The sequence below is a fragment of the Perca fluviatilis genome, chromosome 17, assembly GCF_010015445.1.
Source record: "Perca fluviatilis chromosome 17, GENO_Pfluv_1.0, whole genome shotgun sequence".
Classification (NCBI taxonomy): Eukaryota; Metazoa; Chordata; class Actinopteri; order Perciformes; family Percidae; genus Perca; species Perca fluviatilis.
The window spans coordinates 17,237,042-17,256,741 of record NC_053128.1 but is presented as its reverse complement, the minus strand read 5'-3'; the positions used below and the strand labels follow the sequence as shown (position 1 = coordinate 17,256,741).

The window sequence follows — 19,700 nt, the reverse complement described above, 5'->3', positions numbered from 1 at the left end:
GCTTCATGTCGCAGGTCATCAATGAACAGTGTAGACTAAATGTTTAAATGTATAATATTAACAGAATATGACCCATGCATTGTCTCCAAATCAATATAGGTTATTCCAAATCATATGGCTAATGTTCAGGCTGTTAACAGGATACAGTTCTGCTGTGTGAGGGTCTTGTACTCCCTTTAAACATATAATCAGTCGTTAGAACAGGATATGTTGGGGTATGATAGCCCCTCAATCCCCTAAACAACTTCACCAGTTCAAAGATGAAAATAACATTTATAAATAAGACATCAAATATTTTATAGGCAGCTGTCCTTTGGACAAAGAGAATCTCTCCCATGTTGCACCATTCTTGCTTCATGGCAAATACACGCTCAAAAAAATGCAACACACACAAACACACACAATGTACACTATCCATAAAAATAAGAATTAAAGGATCAAACATCATGCATAATTACAAAACACATAGAACATACAATTACTTCATATTTATTTATTTTATTTGTACATTTGTCATTGAAAAATCCTATCCAGTTGCGCCTAATTTAATCTTGGTGCCAAATGTCCTTTGCTTTGTGCCCCCCCAAAAAAAGTGAATTATTGCGTCATTAATTTATCCTCACAAATGATCCAAACCCACAAAAATATCACATTCTATTTTATTGCATTTTAGTACACAAACATTTATGATGCACAGTCTATCAAATAAACTTTTTTGTTTGATTTCATTTCATGTTTTTTGCAAAACAAAACAATTTCAGAGGGAAAAAGTGCTTTACAGGGATTTACCATCTCAATAAATACAAGGACATTGAGGTCTTGTTGGATCCTGTTCTTCACACAATGGCCATGGCATAAAATACAGATGCACACTCTCTACCCCTGCCAACACAAACACACACACACACACACACACACACACACACACACACACACACACACACACACACACACACACATACACACACACACACACACGTTTTACTATGTACAACACCAGTCTGTTTCATATTGTCCATAATGTACCAAGACACCAACACTCCATTTCCCTCTTTGTGTGAAAGACACACACACAGAGGCAAGCAAAACAAGCAACCTTAGAAATTATAAATTAGTGACAATACACTTGAAAATATGTAACTTGTAACAGATTTTGTAGGGATGTGTAGTTTGACTAGTGTGCTCATCTCAGACTTCCTCGTTTCTCTGTCAGTTTAAAGAAATGTAACAGGATTGTGGCGGCCTAAAATCTTTTAGCTTCTAATGTTACAGCCAAAATGTAATAACACCAAGGCCCAGACATTGTGCTTTGTGGTTTTCTTCGTGATAAAACGTCAAGATGCTGATTTTATACCAATGGAAAATTTAAAATCCTCGTAAAAAAAAAAATCTTTGTTTAGAGACGAATTACAGGCAGGAATTTTTATTTCGCTGATTCACCTCTGTAAAGTTTTTTTTTTTATAATTGAAAAGATAAGGCACACAATATTTTCATTCTTTAACAAAAATCTAATTCTAGACCTACATTTAAGTGGAAAATTTACCCAAATTGTAATTAGGATGTTTCTGTTTTTTTGTGATGCCATTCCTAAAGAAAACAGTTCAACTTATTTCATTTACATTTATGTTTCCTTCATGGTTGCTTAGAGAGTAAAGAGTGAGGAGTCTTACCTCTAATGCGGTCTACTGTGTGTGCCGGGCCCTTTGGGCCACAATGACAGTTCCCCCTTAAGTGTTCCCCTCGTTGTTTATCTTCAGTATTCTGACAGCACTCAAGAGGCTTCAGTCCTGCTTCCTTGCTCAGTTTCATCCCTTTAAAACTCCCTTCCTCCTTCAAGTCAGAGGATGGCTGGGTAGAGTGGAGGATGCTGTACATGTGAAGCAAAATGGGTCCTTTAGGTGGTGTAAAATACAGTCAGTGAGTTCCTGCTAATGATAAATGCTTCACGATCATCTTGACAGAGTGGCTGCAGGTGGGATATTCCTGTCCTCAAAACAAAAAAAAGAAAAAACATGACGGATGTTTCTTAGTTTTTTCCTCATTCTTCCATTTCTCTTTTTGTTTCCCGAGTGGGCATGGCTCCTGTAAGATGTGTCTGTTCTCCAAGCTGACTCCTGCATGATCTCCGGGTCAGCCCTGCAGACGGCAGTGATAGGAGATTAAGGGTTAGGATCCGGAGGTTTAGGGGTCTTAAGGGTCATAGTGGTGGCGCGCTAGCGGCTGAGGGGAAGCTGGGGCAACGACATGGCCTGGTGAGGGTGACTCTGAGAGGTCAGCATGGAGAAGGGATGACCTGGGGAGCACACAAAAAAACAGAAATACTGAATCAAAGAATAGTTACAATAATTAACTATTCACTGCACAAAAGTTAACTACAACTCACTGTCGATATACCCATGAAGGGCCACCATGCGCGCCCGCTCAGGACTGCCAAAGGGGGAGTAATGCAGCTCATCGGGCAGGGATGAGGGTATCCTGGACTGGGGATGACCTGGAGGAGCCCCACTGTGCTGGGGCGTGTGCTTTTTGTGTCTTGCTCTGCAGTTTTGAAACCACACCTATGAAGACGCAATGTAACCAGACATCATGTTGCTATATTCTTAAAATCGCAATATGTTGATTTATTTCAAAAGTAGGTTTTATAAGAATCAGAAATGACAGACAAAACATTGAAAATATATTTATGTGCATACCTGAACATTGTACTATGATATATTGGCAGTTTAACATAATCTGACCTTTTCTTATTTTAGTCATTGTATGGCTAGATCAAGTTGTAGGTGTCTGTATGTTGCTGAATTATTTCAATACAACCTTGCTATAGCATAAGTAGATTCACTAGTACCAGAAGAGAGTGGATTTCTGTGTACTGACCTGTATAACTCTCCTGCTGAGGCCCGTCATGTCGGCTAGTTTCTGTAGCGTCTGGGCATCTGGATTGTTGTCCTGGGCAAACTGAGCCTGCATGATCTGCATATTGAGACAAAACATTAGCATGAAATCAAAGGCTGCTGAAATCTATACAGAGATCATTACAGAGTGAAAATGTAGTTCAAATGTGGCGAGAGTGCTGCACATTTACAAAATAAGCTGCAAGTTGTATTAGAAACACATTGTTTTTCAGCTGAGATTGGTGCGATGTGTGTGTGTGTGTGTGTGTGTGTGTGTGTGTGTGTGTGTGTGTGTGTGTGTGTGTGTGTGTGTGTGTGTGTGTGTGTGTGTGTGTGTGTGTGTGTGTGTGTGTGTCTGACCTGTAGCTGTTCAGCAGTGAAGGATGTCCGTGCCCTTTTGGCCGGTTTGGGCTGACTGTCCTGTTCTGTTGGAACTGCTCCTTCTAATGTGATACCATTGCCTGAAAAACACAATGGCAGACACGTGAGATAACAGACAAACGTGTTGAATATCAACTTAAAATGACTAAGCTAGTCCCAGGAGATGTATTTGAGCCAGACGACTTGGACACCATCTCATAAAGGGACTTTTTTTTTCTTCAGTTGGGACCCAAATTTGAGAGCTCTTGTAACATGACCACTGAGAAGTCAGAAAGAAGCAGGCCAAATGTATTACATCATCAGTGATATAAGAAATAATAAATCATACAAAGGTGAATTATGCAGTCATGATTTTGCTCACAAATTCAGATAACCTCAGTTTTGGGAGGACTCTTGAGCAAACATCTGGACAGCCACAGAGAACCATTAAAGTAAATTTGCCAGAACCACTGCTCACCACTTTCAGCCGCTCGTTTGAGGTTCTCCACCATGGTGTCGTAATGGATCCTACACAGGACTTTCTCCTCCACCAAGCCAAACTCCTCTCCCGTGGACAACTGCCTCTTACACGAGTAGCACGCAAAACATGCCAAGTGGTATGCGTTTCCCCTTGCACGGCGCACCCAGTCACTGGCGTATATCTGCCGCCCGCAGCGGGCACACTTAGTACCAAACCTACTGTGAGAGAGAGAAAAAGAGAGCAGAGGCAGAGGAGGAGAAACAGAATGAGGAATTAGGGATTCATTGATGGGGTAAAAGCAACATTTCGGTCGAGAAAATCGCAGCGGTAGATGATCTTTTAAATCTAATCTCGAGGCCCAATATAGTACACACATTATTGAACATAATGAATTAAACATGCACAGACGTCCTTTTCTTTGAGAATATGTTGAGAGAGCTGAAGTTGAAAATAAGTGTTTTTAAACTTGAAGTTTTGGCAGAACTCAAAAGGTTTAAGGAAGAAACCTTGGAGGAGGATGTGGCCTTCAGAAAAGACTCCTGACTGCGGCTGCAAGCTGAGCCTTGAATGCAAACAAACCAACACCTGCAATTTCCTGGCTGATGCATGAAGGCCCTGACATGTACACGTGCACACACACAAACACAGAATCGCGCACACACCAGGGAACAAACCAACACACATGTAAACCAGGGTGGATTTGAAGATGAAGAAAGACTTATATGACATCACTCGAGATCGCCCCGCTGTAACTGATAGCAACAGTGAGGTCAGGCGGCATATAAACCTAAACCACCTGACTTTACTGTTCTGAATGGGTGGGTGGATGAAAGCGAAATGGACAGAAAGTTATGGAAAGAGAGAGGCTAGGCAGGGAGCGGGTTAGTGAACATAAGTTTGTTAAGTCAGCAAATGCTTTAAAAATAATTCCTTATGAGCTCAAAACAAGATATAAATATCCCAACAACAAAAAAAAACGTGATCTTGTCTTTTGAAATATTTGATATAAATGTGATTGAGGACAGAATGGGACAAATACAAGGGTGAGAAAACATAAGGACAGAGACAAAGTAAACTGCACTAGATTTAAGTATTCATAATCTTTCAGAGATAGTGTGCATAAGTCCCTCTCACAATGTTTTTTTGACTTCCCTAGCCTGTCTGTGGCACTCAGCCCCAATCCCATTTAATCCTACTAAAGATGAAAATCTTTTAAAATGGGTCACAAATATATAGTTACATTTTCTTTTCATTTTTTAAAGGCTGAATAGTTACCTACAACAGATGGGCACTGCAAGTTTTTGCAAACATTCAAACAAGAGTGAATAATTAATTTGTTGGGGACTATTTTCAGCTGCGGATTAATAAACATTTGATGTTTTAGCGAGTATTTACAGCAGCAGGACGGTGTAGAATTGACTTTAAATAAACCAGTGCAGTTAATCGTGTCATGTCACTTAGTGAACCGGTGTGGCTCAATAATGTGTTTATAATAGTTTTAGTACAACAATGGAGGTCTGTGGTAGAGAAGAATAGCTACGTTTTGGTCTTTTAGTGGGATTTGTTCAGCCTTCTCCTATCAAAAAAACTCCACTTTAATACAACTGGAATATTAGACAAATTTCCTGTTTTAGACCAGAATCAAAAGACATTAAGCTCCTCATTTAAAGAGCACATTGTGGCTTTAATGGGTCTAAAACACTTTGAGATTAAGAGCCATTGTTTGGGTCAGCAGCTGCCAATTCTGGTGAAGGAGGCAGGATTTGTAAGCAGCCTGAGAGAACGTTCTGCCTCAAGGGTAAAACTGGGGGCAAGAAGCATAACAGCAAACTTTATTTTAGCTCAAATTAATAACATTTCCATATTGATGGGATTGTTTTGTAAAACAGGCATTAACAAATATCAAGAGCTGATGGCTGACTCAACATTTTTACTAATACATGTAGCTTTTTCTTCTTTAATTCAGCAGAGCAGAGATAAAGAGAAAACTCATACAAGCACATCATGAGCCAAATTCAAAGAGCCGTCGATAGTTGAAACATATGAAGGATGCAAGAACTGGTGAGGGCAGGATGAAAAGAATAGACATGTGGAGAGGAAGTAAGTGGCTGAGGGAACTAGTAAAGAGCATCGATGGCAGAGAGAGAGAGCAGGGGGGACGGAGAGCACGAGGGTTGCCAAGTGAGTGGGTTTGGCAGTGTATCAGTGCACTCAAGTCCACTCTATCTGGGATGAAAGCATACTATAGCCCTGACATCTCACAAACTCGTACCCCTCCTCATGTATATGAGCTTGTTGGCCAGAAGTTTCATTTTTCTGCATGTAGTATATGGTAGAGAATATTTATAGGTCATCATTAAATGCCTGCTGTTTGAGGATCTGCCTCTTATCTGTCTCAGTCTTCATATGTCTGTCTGCCCTCCTAGTTTTTGTTATCACTGTCAAGTAATGCAACAATGTCTAAATATAAAAAGAGCATCTACAGTCCCAGGCCTGGCATTCCTCATAACAAACAAATTCAGTTTAGCATTAGAGCAGTGAGACCACGAGTGTTTGTGGTGATCCTGAAATAAAATTAGCTGGCATAGCACTTACAGAGGGCTTAAGTTGTCACAGATATGTGCAACTCAACCAAAAAAATTCTTATAACCCAATAATGCCATTCCGGAGACAAATCGACTCCATGGCTTACTGTACTGTGTGTGCGTATCACTTCAGATTGTTATGGAGAATTCCAGGCCGTTTCTACAGTAAAAGAGGAAAACATTGTGGAACATTGCGGCTAATCTAGCATGACAGCTTGTCGGTTTCATGCTCCGAGACAGAACCCAGAAAAGCTACAAATCATCCCATGTTTAACCCCCTCCTTCTCCTCCATCTTCATCTCCTCAGACCCCTCCCTTCCTTTTTCTTATTATCTTATTTTGTCTTTGTACCAAAAACCTGGTGTTTATTTTGGAGCAATGTCAATCCTCACATCCCCCTGTATCACTCACAAGAGGGAAAATCCTACACCGCAAACTCCCTTTTCCCCCAGACCTCTCCTATTTGCTCCCCTTCTTTCGTCTAATCTTTACTGCTTTTTTTTTTTCAATTTAGTTTAATTTTTTATTTTTTTACAGTAATTCACCTGCTGCTAAAGAGCTGAGGACTGAGGGCTTGAGGAGGTACATGTTTTTTGGATTATTTCTGATGTGCTATGAGAATACTCTAATCTCTATTAGATTTGTCCTGAGAGAGTTCTTGCTCAACTGTGCGGTTTACAACGCGAGGTTCGTGCTAGGCTGCTTCTATGGGAATCTAAGATGAGGAAGTGATCTAAGTACTTTACAGACAACATCTTTTAACAGATTTAACATATTACCAGGCTTTAGCATATTAACCCCGCACAAGAGAAACCGTGATTTTGTTTTTTGATTCTCTGTTCTTTGAGACTGCAGTAACAGTTTTCTTTGTCATCTGCTTTACAAAATGAAGAATCTATTTCATTGCTTTGACTGAGCAGCCTTTATTTAAATGTGTAGCATTGTGTGACAGATGTCTTATTATAATTTCAATTCATTCAGTTCTTATTAAAACTCAAATCACTCGCTCTGTACCGGTTACTCGTCTTTGTTGCTATGGAGACCTAATCAGCTAACCAGAGGTGGGTTGATGAATAATTATTATTACAACACACACACACACACACACACACACACACACGCACGCGCACACACACACACACACACACACACACAACAACACACACGCACGCACACACATTTCACCCACAAAGTTCCTTACATACATGTACTCTGGTTACACTGTCAGTATCCCAGGGTGCCTCTGATTAGTGCAGCAATGTAACTTCCTGTGTGGCCTGCAGCTCAAAGACGAGGATGATGTTTCTACGGAGCGAGGCGAGGGAGGGGTTGCAGGGAGACGAGGGGGGTCAAGAGGGGAGGCTGATAAAGAAGTGGTTTGCCTGTGTGTGTGTGTGTGTGTGTGTGTGTGTGTGTGTGTGTGTGTGTGTGTGTGTGTGTGTGTGTGTGTGTGTGTGCGCGTGCGTGTGTGTGTGTGTGTGTGTGAGCAAGCCCTGAAGGCCTGACATGGGTTTGAGAGACACAGCATGGGCTCTGTCCTGCACCTTCTATCCCGACATACCCCCCTCCCCCCCCTCCCTCACACACACACACACACACACACACACACGTATATGGAGGGAAACCCACTCTGATTTCCTGCTATTACGCCCCATTAAAGCAGCTGTCAGTCCAAAGCCAGATGAGAGGCTGACACAGATGAGGAAATATCTCCAGAGGTTTGAAACCAACCCAAAGAATCTGGACTCACAGTGGTGTTTAGCCTAGTTTAAATCTGGCCTAAACCCAGTTTACAGTTTATATTTACAGAGGTAACCATTGTACTGGCCCCAGCCCTGCAGCAAAGCTTCACTGCAAGATTTTCTAAATCATTTATCGTTTTCCAGTGTGATCGAGGAAATCTAATCTAAACCTACAAATAGTATTATGCAAATGAGAAATATTTTTCTCCGGATAACCATATTGAGAAGAAGATACAGCTATAGTTGGCAAAATGTCTAACAGTTTGATCTTCAGACTATTGTTATCACTTTGCTTTGCTGTATACAAAAACTGTAGTTTATACCATTCTTTAAAAAAATCAAGAAATAATACAACTTAGTACATGGCTATACTGCCTAACAAATGCAGAGAGTAGTAACTATACAAATTGGGAAGTTGCTAAAAAAAAAAATTGTTTGAAGGCGACTTTGTCAAGCTGTGTAACAGAAATCCAAGATGTTAAACCTTAATTTACACCCTCAGCGTCTACAAACAAAATGTGTTCTTAGCTTTCTTGACCATTTGACGAAATGAATTAATGATTTAAATATGTGATTAGAATATAATGTCACAAAATCACATAGGTACACTGGAATCAGAGGCTCAGATCTTTAGTTAGATTAGATTTAGATAGATTTAGCAGGTCTAATTTATCTGGTGTTAGGCTCCATTGTGATTAAGATACTGGATCATTTGTGTGGCATGCATAACAAATCAAAATTACTAAGATGATGGAGCATTACAGTTGATTTTTCAATTATAGGAAACAGGTCAGAAAGTGGGGGTAAATTAGCTTTATCTAAGGCTAGCTGTTGCTCACCAGGTAGCATGGTTCTGTTTTGTAGTCCCTGCAAAATGTGCGTGTAGTTTTATTGTAAAATATTCTTCTATATTTAGGCATGTATTTTTAATCACAATTACTGTATTTCATATAATTAGAGTGTAGGATTTCTCTGATGAGTATAACGTGAAGGTGACAGCCACATCTGTACCACTGATTACCATTTTCTAGTACTCTGACATATTTTAAATCCTCTCTGGGTGTTTATTAATACTGGCCAGAGGGCAGTGTTAAGGGCGAGAGAGTTGAATGATGAAGGAGCATTTAAATGGAGACGGGTCAGGTAAAATATTATCATGATGTGGCAGAGAAAACACAAAAATCTCCGTTTTGTTAAAAATATATAGCAAAATCATTGGCAGCTGCTGGACATGCATAAATAAACAGAGATATCTGTGTATGTTTATGTGTGTGTTGCTGTGTCAGAGTGCAAATGTGTGTCAGTGTGTGTACGTTCTTTAGAGTTGTAAAAGGAGGCACTGTGTGAAGTGCATTCTTGCTAGTAAATGTTTCATATTCATGTTTTCATATTTAAGTGCGTGTCCATGTGTAATTGTGCACATATCTGTTTTAGTGTGTGTGTGTGTGTGTGTGTGTGTAGGTTTTTAGTTTGGATAGGAGTCACATTCAGAACAGAAACATGCTGACCAGGCACTCGGGGCGGTCTAATTGCTGGTCTGGAGGCCTGAGGGTCTGGGGTGGAGGACAACTAATTGCTGGTGATTATAAACCTCAGAGCGGTAGCTTGGTGTCACGTTTCAATCAGACATACACCAAAGCTCACTCATAGCGCCAAGCAGTCACACAAACTGATGTGCATGATGCATATGTGTCCATAGGCCTTCTATATCTCCACCAGCTTCAGGCTACAGCACAGAATTGTACTATATGCTGTTGCTGGTGTGAACCCCATTTAACCTCAGATACCACACACACACACACACACACACACACACAAATTCACAAACATGTGGTCAAATAAGTGAATAAAGAATCGATGAGAAATAACATCAGTCAACCAATACAAATTCCTTCTCCTCTGCTGTACGTAAACACAAGTACACTGTGTATTGAATGGATACAACTGTTAAATTCATCCTTACATTACAATAAATCAGCATAGTCTCTCTCTCTCTCTTTGTCTCTCTCTCTCTTTCTTTCTCTCTCTAACAACAGCATTTTCCGAATTACCCCTGTTCCTTTTAAATGTTTACTACTAGCACCACCTTTTGACTTTGTGTGTGTGTGTGTGTGTGTGTGTGTGTATGTATTGTGATAATAATAATAATAATAATAATAATAATAATAATAATAATATAATAATAATTATTATTATTATTATTATTATTATATAAGTGTATCACTAGCTATATTGTTTTTTTTACTGTATCACTTAATCTGGCATGAAAATAAAAAATGAATTCATTTAGCACACAAAAATGGGAAAATATTATAATATAATAAGTATTATATGATCTGGTAGCTCGAAGTTGAAAAAACTTGGACAAAAAAAACCTCCTCCCCCCAAACACAGCCTATATAACCTCCCTTTGCTTTTTAAAAGATAAAGCAGCATTTTTCCCAAAATGTATTCTTCTAGGCTAGATATTGGTTTTCTTTTTGTAGCTACTGGAAGTGTTATGTTTTGGATAGCCATAACAAAGCTGTGGATCTTTCAGTTAGACTTTTATTTTGTTACAGACTTGGAGAAGTTTTTGAAAAGGTCTTTCAAGAACACATGAGGCAACCCGCATCCATCTCAGAGAGAGAGAGAGAGAGAGAGAGAGAGAGAGAGAGAGAGAGAGAGAGAGGTCTGTGTTGGCAGAGTAGACGTGGTATTTTGAAAACACGGTCATAAACTTACCCTACCTGAAATAATCCATTTTACAGAAGATCTCTTTGTTTTTGATGTAGCAGCTGTTGTGCTGACGTAGCGACGTTCTGCAGACAGAACACTCCAGACAGCGCACGTGCCAGATCAGGTTGTTCACCTGCAAAGAGACAACACTCATGTCAAACCCAGCCTACACCGATGATAGAGCACTGCATTAAGGACTTACAGTGTGTCCATGGTGCTGAGTAACAACTTCATATACAGTATATCATATATGTCTGTATATAAATGGCATGTCACATTACTATGATATGCTGTTCAATATTTCTATATTCCCAATTAAGCTTATATTGATGTAATACGTCAAGATATTACCTTGAAAATATCACCAAATTATTTCTATGAAAGTTGCATTTCTAACAGTGATGCTCAATAAGGAGTTTATGTTGATATGTTATCATTTTAATATTCAATTATAGGGATTTTTAGTGAGTCTGTAGTGCCCGACTATCCTATTGTACTTGTGTGTAGCCTATGTTTTCTAGTATATAGCAACACTATATTTGAAATACTAGGACGTGGGGTTTTGCTTAGAAATTAAATAATTTGCCTTTAGGCCTAAGTAGTGAAAAGTGGACTAATAGCTGCTGAAATGCATGCATTTTTATGATAGAAAAATATCGAACCTAAAGTATCCTGCTTAGGCCGTAGCTAATATTTTCTGGCACTGAGTGTAATATTTTCATTCAATAGCAATTATGATATAGCCTTAAATCAAAAAGAAAAATTACCTGATCTGTAATGACGACTGAAAAATGATTACAATTATTTTGAAGGTTCACAGATTGCACAGCCATATCGCTGCCTAAACATCATTTCATTTTAAAATATTATTATCCCAAATTAGCCTAATTATTTTGGCGAGAGAGATCATAAAGGCTGCCCTGTAGGCTACAATAAGCTGTAGAAAAGTTCTAAATGCAATCATGTTTATTTTAGAATACATTTTTTTGCAATGGCGATTTTATTCAACAAAGCATAATTTATTGTAACTATTGTAGGCCTTATTTTTTTTAATCAGTAGAAAACGATTTATATAGGCTACATAAATGTATTTGCATCGGCAGTGTGAAATATGTAACTGGCCCACAGAAATATAGGCACGATATTTACACAAGAAAAAGAGGGCTAATACAGAAATTCACGGTAGACCAAATAAACTTGCTGCACACGAGAGATTTTTATGTATTATATTAGATAATTAGATTACATATTATCAATATGCTACTATATTTATTAACATAGCCTACATAATTCGTTTTCAAAAATATTTTTCATAAAGTATGTTTTTCAGCCAGTTGTACAACGTTTAAAAACAAAATATAGATGGTATCCTAACAGGCCTAGACTTGGACACAACTACAGAAGTGAACGCTGACAAACACCCATTTGCGCTCGACTGAAGACTGTTTTGGTTGGAAGCACGCGGGCGCACGCGACAAGACAGGGCGTATTGACAGTGAGGCTGTAAAACAGAAAAAATCCAAACATTGGATCCCTGTTGTACCTGCGCGCCTCCAAACACCGTCTGTTGCTTTACCTTTCATTCCTGAAATGTTACGTTGCAGCTGTTCAATTTAGACAGGCCTACATGTGTTGTATATGGTTTACGTGTTTTGTACGTTTGTGTTACAACTATAAAATAATTATATAATAGGGTCTTATGTGTGCCAGATACATATAAGGCTACGTTCGCTCGATATTGATAATTATGAGTGACGCAAATGTATTTATTTGTGGCTGATTTGTATCTAGTGTTAATTCTACAATAAGAATGCCTACAGTAACAGTTGTCCAGGCCTTCTGTTCATTCCAGAACGTCAGAGCAAAAACACAGCAGGCCTGTCCAAACCAAAACAGAAGCCGGGTCAACATGGCATCCTCGTTCTCGTCTTATGCAGACACGCTATTTGCTGTTAATGTGAATTCCAGCGTCAAAAAAAGAGAAGGCTAAACAAATAAACAAGACGCCCCCAGAAGAAAATGATTTCTGCTCTGACCAGACGGGCAGTTTCACCCTGATGGTTAAGGTCGGCCTCTCACCTTCAGCAAGTATCTGTCCAGGATCTCCTGACCGCAGCTGGCGCACATGTTCTTCCCGGTGGACGGCACCGAGCTGCTGGTGGAGGTCGGCGAGCACACGGAGGGGGTGGACGGAGTGCTGGGGGACGAGCGAGTGTCCTCCCGCTCCATGTTGGACCGCTGGGACTCTCCGTCCGAGTGAGACTGCAAGAGGGCATCAGCAGAGCTCAGTAACACACAGAATAATCCCCACAGTGCCAGTCTGCAGATGTCGACAGTTTTTTTTTATGTTGTAGTCTATATCAATGCGCGCATAATTCGCACATGTAAAAATATGTAGCCTGTTTGCATGAATCCAAACTATATAATTCCACGTGCAGTGGATGCGCTCGGGCCAAGGGTCAACTACTGCGCAAAATAGACGCACTGGATTATCCAGACATTTTTTTTATAGCATAAATAGGCAATAAAGCTCTCACCATTGGCGCGTGTTTAGAGTCCACACTGCAGCGCGAGGCTCCCGGTGTACTCTGATGCTCGGCGGAGATCACCTATAAGACAACGTTCAGTAAACGGCAGGTCTTCATCACTTTTCCCGTGTCATCGTCAGCTGAGAAATCCTCGGGAGACATTTGCGGACATCTCTTCAAGGCTACTCCTATGCTATATAAAGTGGTCCTGACAATAAACGCCGGATAAAACTGTTAAAAGGGCCCCCGCAACAAAAGGCACATTTTAATGAAGCTATTTCAATTTGGATTGATTTTTCCCTGCCCTTAACCCGTGCCTCTCAGAATAATAGTATTTTCTTCGCAATCCAGGACACGAGAGTGGAGGGGGGGAGGGGGGGGGGGGGACTACCTGTAATTACAAATAGCTTGAAACGCTGTGGATAAGAGGGACCCGGAGTGTCAATTTCAACTGTCAATCAGAGAAAGGCAACGGGTCACCCAAAGAATTGCAAATTTGATTTTTAATGGCTGTAATTAAAATCCAATTCTTCTCAGGCGAATTGGCAGCGCTCGAGAGGCTCGCGGACCGCAAATCACGCTATTCATAACAGAGAGGCGCGTGCCTCTTTACAGCGGCTGGCGCGTGCAGCTGATCTCAGTACACAAGCAGTGATTCTTATGACATCACAGAGAGACAAAACAAAACTCACACACGCTGCGGCGGGCTGCAAATAAACTGCACCTTTCTGCAACAGCAGATAGATCCACGCAGCGTTCAAGAAAGAAGATAAACCGTTTGGTAAATCAAAAATGATTTCACGTTGAGGCTTCGTTATGCCACATATATCGCGACTTGTATACCATCTGATAAAAAGCTAATTCAGTGTAAACCAAGCAGTGAAGGCCCACACAGTGCATAAGTGGGCTACCTCTCCAATTTGAACCTTTTACGCACAAAGATGAAGCCCAGCCGTGTCCAAAGTGTTAGTACCTGTTTCGTGGGAATTCCTTCGGACAGAATCTTATTTCCCTCTGAAAGAGGGGACAAAACTTCATTTTTCCAGTACATGAACCCCTGGAGTCTCACAGCGTACAGTGTCTCCAAACTCGGTGCGTGGAATCAGGAGAAGACTCGGCGATGGGCGTCAAAACTTGTACCATCCGTACCATATACCATGCGTGGATTCGGGTGTAACCGGCGCACAGTGTTGTTTTGAACGCAAAAGGCTTTCTCTCTTTAAAACGCTGCGGTGCGCGACGATCTGACTGCCACTGGCACAAACTACAGAAGTTGTGCAGAGGCGAGGAGTTGCCTGCTGCTCCTCAGAAAGCCTTATTTAGAACAGAAAGAGTTCTTCCTTTCCCCGTTTCCCCCTCTCTCCACTTTTGGGAAGGAGTCTGACTACAGGAAGTGAATCAAATTGAGGGGCTGGCAACTTTTACTCCAAGGCTTCATAGGTGCAGGGCAGACTGCAGGGCTGCAAAGTCGACGGGAGCGCAGAGAACCAGAGGGTATTTGAAGAGCTGTAGTGAAAGTTTGTGCGGCTCTCTGGCCTGCCTTATAGTTAAAGAAGGGGGAGGGTGAAGAAAGAGGTTCATATGCGTGAGAAGGGTGGACACACTTTGGAACAGTTATGACAGAAACTTACTCAAACTATACTGGTGTATGTTTGATATCTCAGACATTTATAGCTGCTGCCAGAGAGAGAAAAAATCCCAATGTAAATGATAGTTATTTTTATAATTACCATTTATTTGCTACTAGAAATATACAGCTAGAGCTGACTGTATAACATACTCGGGCATATAAATAGACCCTTTTATAGGCTACACCGCATCTGCATATACATGTTGGGTTGTATTCAGGCTCAGTATTTACACTAGAACAGAAAAATAATGGCTCATAAATGCATTAAAACATAACCATAATTAATTTATTCAAATTCCACAGCGTAAAATATAAGTTAATTAATGAATTATAATGGTGTTAAATGTTCCTCGCTCCCACGTATACTAACGTCCACAAGGCTTAGTTTTCATATTAAAAATGCTTTCGTTATTACATTATTTCCAAATATTTAAATTCCGCGTGTTGTGTATAATAATGAAGGTGAATCACTTAAGTAAATGTATGGTTAACAATAATTTGCAGGGCAGAAAAAAAGACACAACAAATATAGATTAACAGATAAACAACAATAGAAAACGTCAGGGTTGCATTTCAATCCATGGCCTATATTAGACTTTCCTTTTGCCACAATGATTTTAGGCCATAGCCTATAACCTAAACACACAAAACAATTTTGAAAAAAGAGAGTAAAAGGTATATATATATATAGGCCTATGTATTTTTTTATCATGTAGATAAGTGGGTCCCAACCTTTGTGGTCAGAGGTCCCCCCACAGTCCTGTCAGATGAACTCATGTAACCCTTCATCAATTCCCAATGTGCATTATTCAATATATAAATGTGAATATTTTAATTTTTTCGTACAATTGAACTGTCTTGTTTAGAAATCGTACTACTTGGAGTGAAGCTGAATGTTTCAACCGTTTATCCACTAGGCTACTTTTAGCTAACCATTTCAGCCACTTATATACTGCAATACTTTCAGCCATGCATTTCATAACTTTAAGATACCTGTTTAAACGTCTGTCTTCAGGTGTTACAGCTGATATATTCTTTTGATGAAATTATAATTTCTATTTATTTCATTTTTTTTTTTATTCGACTGCTTCCACAATCTTTCCAAGTACGCCCCAGGCACCAGCAGAAATAGCCCAGGGCTACTGGAATCACTGATGTAAAGTGTAGAGGAGCTGATGCACGTGAAACAAATACTGCCGGAGTGTTTAACGAAAGGCGAGCCTGATGATTCCAGGATGTGTTAGGAGCCCACACACCGGTTTACATCGACGTGTCAATCAGGCTGTCCGCAAGGATCCAGCAATTATCTGGAAATCTACAGTGCAGAAATAATCCCATCAAAAATAAACCACAGCAAAAACTAAATTAACAAACTTCTTCATCATTCGGGGGAGAAATGAATTTAAAATACTGAATCAACTGAACATTTTAATGAATAGGCCCTTTTTTTTATTGAAAACAGGTAAATACACACATTGCAAAGAAACCATTCATTAGATCTAATGGCCATCAGAAACATTCTGCAATCGGGTTATTTTACAACAAGGAATTTAAAAAAGGGCTGACTCGTGTCAAGAGGTAGGATTTGATTTGTTCGCTGCGCACGAAATGATGCTCTTTCGTTTCATGTTGTACAATTAGTCTGCCGAGCTCCATCCACGCTGCAATGTTACCTAGCCTAATATGTGACTTACATATTCTTAAATCGACTCTTAAAAATACGTGTTCTGCAAAAGACATTTGGTTGGCGAATTCTTTCTTCACGCAAATTCAGACTAAAATTTCGCCAACATATTTTGTTGCATACTTTTTTTTATAGCCTCACACTTCATGTCACACCTGTGCTCCAAGAACACACAGAAATCAACACAAATTGCATTTTAAAATAGAATGTTTCCACATTAAACCCATATACAAAAGGTCACATTAAACCCATATGCAAAAGGCCAACAAAATATAACGATTTACAGCAAATTTTGGTAGACTGCACAAAAACGAATAAAACAATTTAATATCCACCATGCCTCGGGAGAAAAAAAGAAAACGGCGACTCAAAACATAGTGGAAGCTATAATAAACAGGATTATTAGTTATTACAACATTGGGGCATTTGGCAGTACTGAAAATTGTTGTAATCGGCTTTAAAAAAAAAACTGTGATAATTCAGGACTGCATTTTTAACCCCTGGTGAATTAAATTGGATTATATCATCAACATGTTTTGTCAGCTTACTGACAAAACATAAAACTGAATCCTGTATTTCAAGAGCAATGTAGAAAATCTCCAAAATGGAATTAAACACACTCCAGATGTGATATTTTATAGCTTTTAATTGAAAAATTGAAACAAAGAGAGGCGGTAAGGGAAATACCAAAACTCTACACAACACAAAAAGGGCAGTAAAAATAGATTGACTGCAGGTCGTATAAAAATTGGATCCAAGAAAAAAAAGAAGCAAATGTCACACAAAAATACTGCAACTTACAGTAAGTGTCGCTGAGTGGCTCATCATTTGAACTCCATGAATACAAATCTGTGTATTTCTTCCTCTTCACTGACTTCCTCTTGAATAAAGACAATAATTGTATTTCACCTTTAAATAATATGATCTTAAAGTAAAAACGTGAAAAGTAAGAGGATCGGCATTTAAACTCTTTAATATTTCTCTTTCCTGGCAGCGGCACATCATGTCACTCACAGCTGTATGATTCACCTGCATTAAATCTCTAAAAAGTGAGAAAGCAGACATATAAGGGATCCAACCTGCACAGCAGTCAGGTATGGGGCATATGTTAAGACTAAATAATAACTGATACTGTAAACCCAAAATAACTAAAACCACTTTAGGTAATTGTCCATGATTGCTGTGAATACTCCCAAAGAGTCCGGGTTCTCAAAGTATTGTCAAACCCTTTATTCCCAGATAGGATGTGTATAGTCTTTATAGTATCTAGTGTAGAGTCTGTTTGTGTGTAGGTGGGGGCTGGAGTGGGGGGGAGGGGGGTGTCCTCTAGAATGAGTGGGAGGATGGGTCATCTCCTAAACTTGCGGAAGGGCCTGCTCTGGTTATTGTGGTGTGATTTAGAGTAGGGCTCCCACCGTTTCCTCTCTGGCGGTTTGTTGTGAACGTAGGCTGACGGGCCCGAGTAGTCATCATCTGGATTCTCCTCCATCATCTGGAGCTTGGCCTCAATGGCGCGGATCTTAGCACTCGTACTAGAGGTAAAAAAAAAAATAAAAATAGGAAGAGAGGAGGGAGAGGAGAGGTTAGCAGCGAGGCTGAGGGGGAATTACCAGTGCTGGTGTTGAGTGGCGAACGAAGTGATGGACAGATCTTGGCTCTTGGCTCAGGGGAAAAGAAGAGGAGGCATTAGCACTCTCAGTAGTGGGAAGGACAGACGCAGGAAAAAAATGGAGCACAAGCAAGACATTGCCAGTTGTGCTGCATGAAAAGTAGAGGAAAACTTGTATTTAAATGGTAAAACAGTTTTGAAGGAGCACGTGAGAAAAATGTCAGTGCAGGCGAGAAGAAGATATGAATGAGGGAATGAGAGAGGAACAGATATAAAAAGCAGGAGAGAGAAAGTCTAGAGTGGGTATAGTGGGGAGAAAGGCAGAAAAGAGTGTTTATATTCCCTCTCGTGCTGTGTGGAGAGAGTGATTTTGAAGTTTACACTAGAATCGAAGTGTGGAGACTTTCCTGAGAAACATCCTGATAGCTGATAACTCGTTACATACACTGGATCGTCTCGGCAAGAGTTGGTGCTGTGAGCACGAGAGGCCTCTTCACCGACTAGTGCTCCTTCTGACTGCCGTACTTACAGTGTGCGTCAATATGTGAATGTAGGCTGGAAGTGTGGCCACAATAATGGAACCTGTTAGATGTTGCTTTAACAGGACTTCTAAATTTTTTTGAAACAACGTGTTGGTCCATTTGTACACAGATGAGCTCAACTTGTGAGGAAAGAAACAAGCCCACAACTTCTCCTTCAAAAATTTCAGGACCAAGATTAGCCAGCATCCACACTGAGCTGGCTAAATCTGAAAATGTCCTTTTTGACATCCATCCATACTAGCATTTTCAGATGATTATTTGACAACCTCCATCCACGTTTAAACATCAAAACAAAAAGGAAAATGGGTACATTTCTTCTTGTTCTTCTGGTTTGCATTCAGTAACATAAAACATCTGGTAAGGAGTGGGTTTAACAACAAACTGTTGGCTGAATCTCAGCTGGTTAAACCTCGGTCGTCACCTCCTGCTCTCCATGGTCACCAATACAGTGTTTCAATATAGCCTGACTGACAATTGTTCATTAACATATTTTTAAGCTTCTGTTGTCAGACAAGTGAAACAAACTATAAAATAGTGATAATGATAAAAGCTACCGTCAACCAAAGCGAACAATGATTGGCAAAAAGTAGGCTTGTTACTGCCACACAGGCCTCCACTTTGTCTGAGCAGGCTTATATCATTGTTTTCCAGTTTTCCTCGTCCACACTACAATGCGAGGCCACCGTTTTCAGAGTGGTCCACTCAAGAAACTTAGTTGTTGATGGCTTAGTGCGGGCAGAAGGACCAAATAATGGGAAACTTATTTTTTTTTTATTTAGCTGGCTTAGTATGGACATAGTCTGAGAGAAATGAAAATGGATAAAAACGTCAAAATAATAAAAAAAAAAAAGAGCCGATGTCGCTGTGTTACCAACCTGAGGTGGTTGGCAGTTACCGGTCCATCGTCTGCCGCGCCGCTGCATGACGGT

At 40.0% G+C, this 19,700-nt stretch overlaps 2 protein-coding genes across 11 annotated transcripts in view; both read right to left on the bottom strand.

Moving 5' to 3' along the window:
• Positions 1-277: 277 nt before the first annotated feature.
• lhx6a (LIM homeobox 6a) lies at positions 278-14,745 on the bottom strand. 5 transcript variants are annotated; one of them, XR_005636763.1, is made up of 10 exons: positions 14,280-14,745; positions 13,316-13,387; positions 12,858-13,040; positions 10,790-10,911; positions 3,731-3,951; positions 3,253-3,353; positions 2,876-2,971; positions 2,385-2,559; positions 1,672-2,294; positions 278-882 (listed from the first exon to the last, which is right to left on the bottom strand). XR_005636763.1 is itself a non-coding variant. In XM_039780644.1 (9 exons), exons 1-9 carry the CDS (start codon positions 14,355-14,357, stop codon positions 2,215-2,217), a joined length of 1,128 nt encoding a protein of 375 aa, XP_039636578.1. In that variant the 5' UTR covers positions 14,358-14,745; the 3' UTR covers positions 278-2,214. The 5 variants fall into 5 exon arrangements, 3 of the variants coding, with proteins under 3 accessions (XP_039636578.1, XP_039636579.1, XP_039636581.1); XR_005636764.1 differs by having other exon boundaries at positions 278-2,294; positions 2,385-2,539; XM_039780644.1 differs by having other exon boundaries at positions 278-2,294.
• Positions 14,746-16,362: 1,617 nt separating this feature from the next.
• Positions 16,363-19,700, bottom strand: part of rbm18 (RNA binding motif protein 18) — a 16,794-nt gene continuing 13,456 nt past the window's right edge. For 5 of the 6 annotated variants that reach the window (XM_039779034.1, XM_039779032.1, XM_039779033.1 and 2 more), the window contains 2 exons: positions 19,647-19,700; positions 16,363-18,152 (listed from right to left, as the gene is read on the bottom strand). The exon at positions 19,647-19,700 is cut by the window's right edge and continues 47 nt beyond it. In XM_039779034.1, coding sequence (XP_039634968.1) covers positions 17,969-18,152; positions 19,647-19,700 — 238 coding nt within the window. In that variant the 3' untranslated portion in view covers positions 16,363-17,968. The remainder of the gene's footprint in view (positions 18,153-19,646) is intronic. The other variant, XM_039779037.1, reaches the window with a different exon arrangement.

Coding starts and splice junctions, on each gene's coding strand:
- lhx6a (XM_039780644.1), bottom strand. CDS start 14,357: ATGTACTGGAAAAATGAAGTTTTGTCCCCTCTTTCAGAGGGAAATAAG. Junction 2,560..2,875: donor TCAGCAGGAGAGTTATACAG/GTCAGTACACAG, acceptor GCGTCTTCATAG/GTGTGGTTTCAAAACTGCAG. Junction 2,295..2,384: donor CCTTCATGGGTATATCGACA/GTGAGTTGTAGT, acceptor TGTGCTCCCCAG/GTCATCCCTTCTCCATGCTG.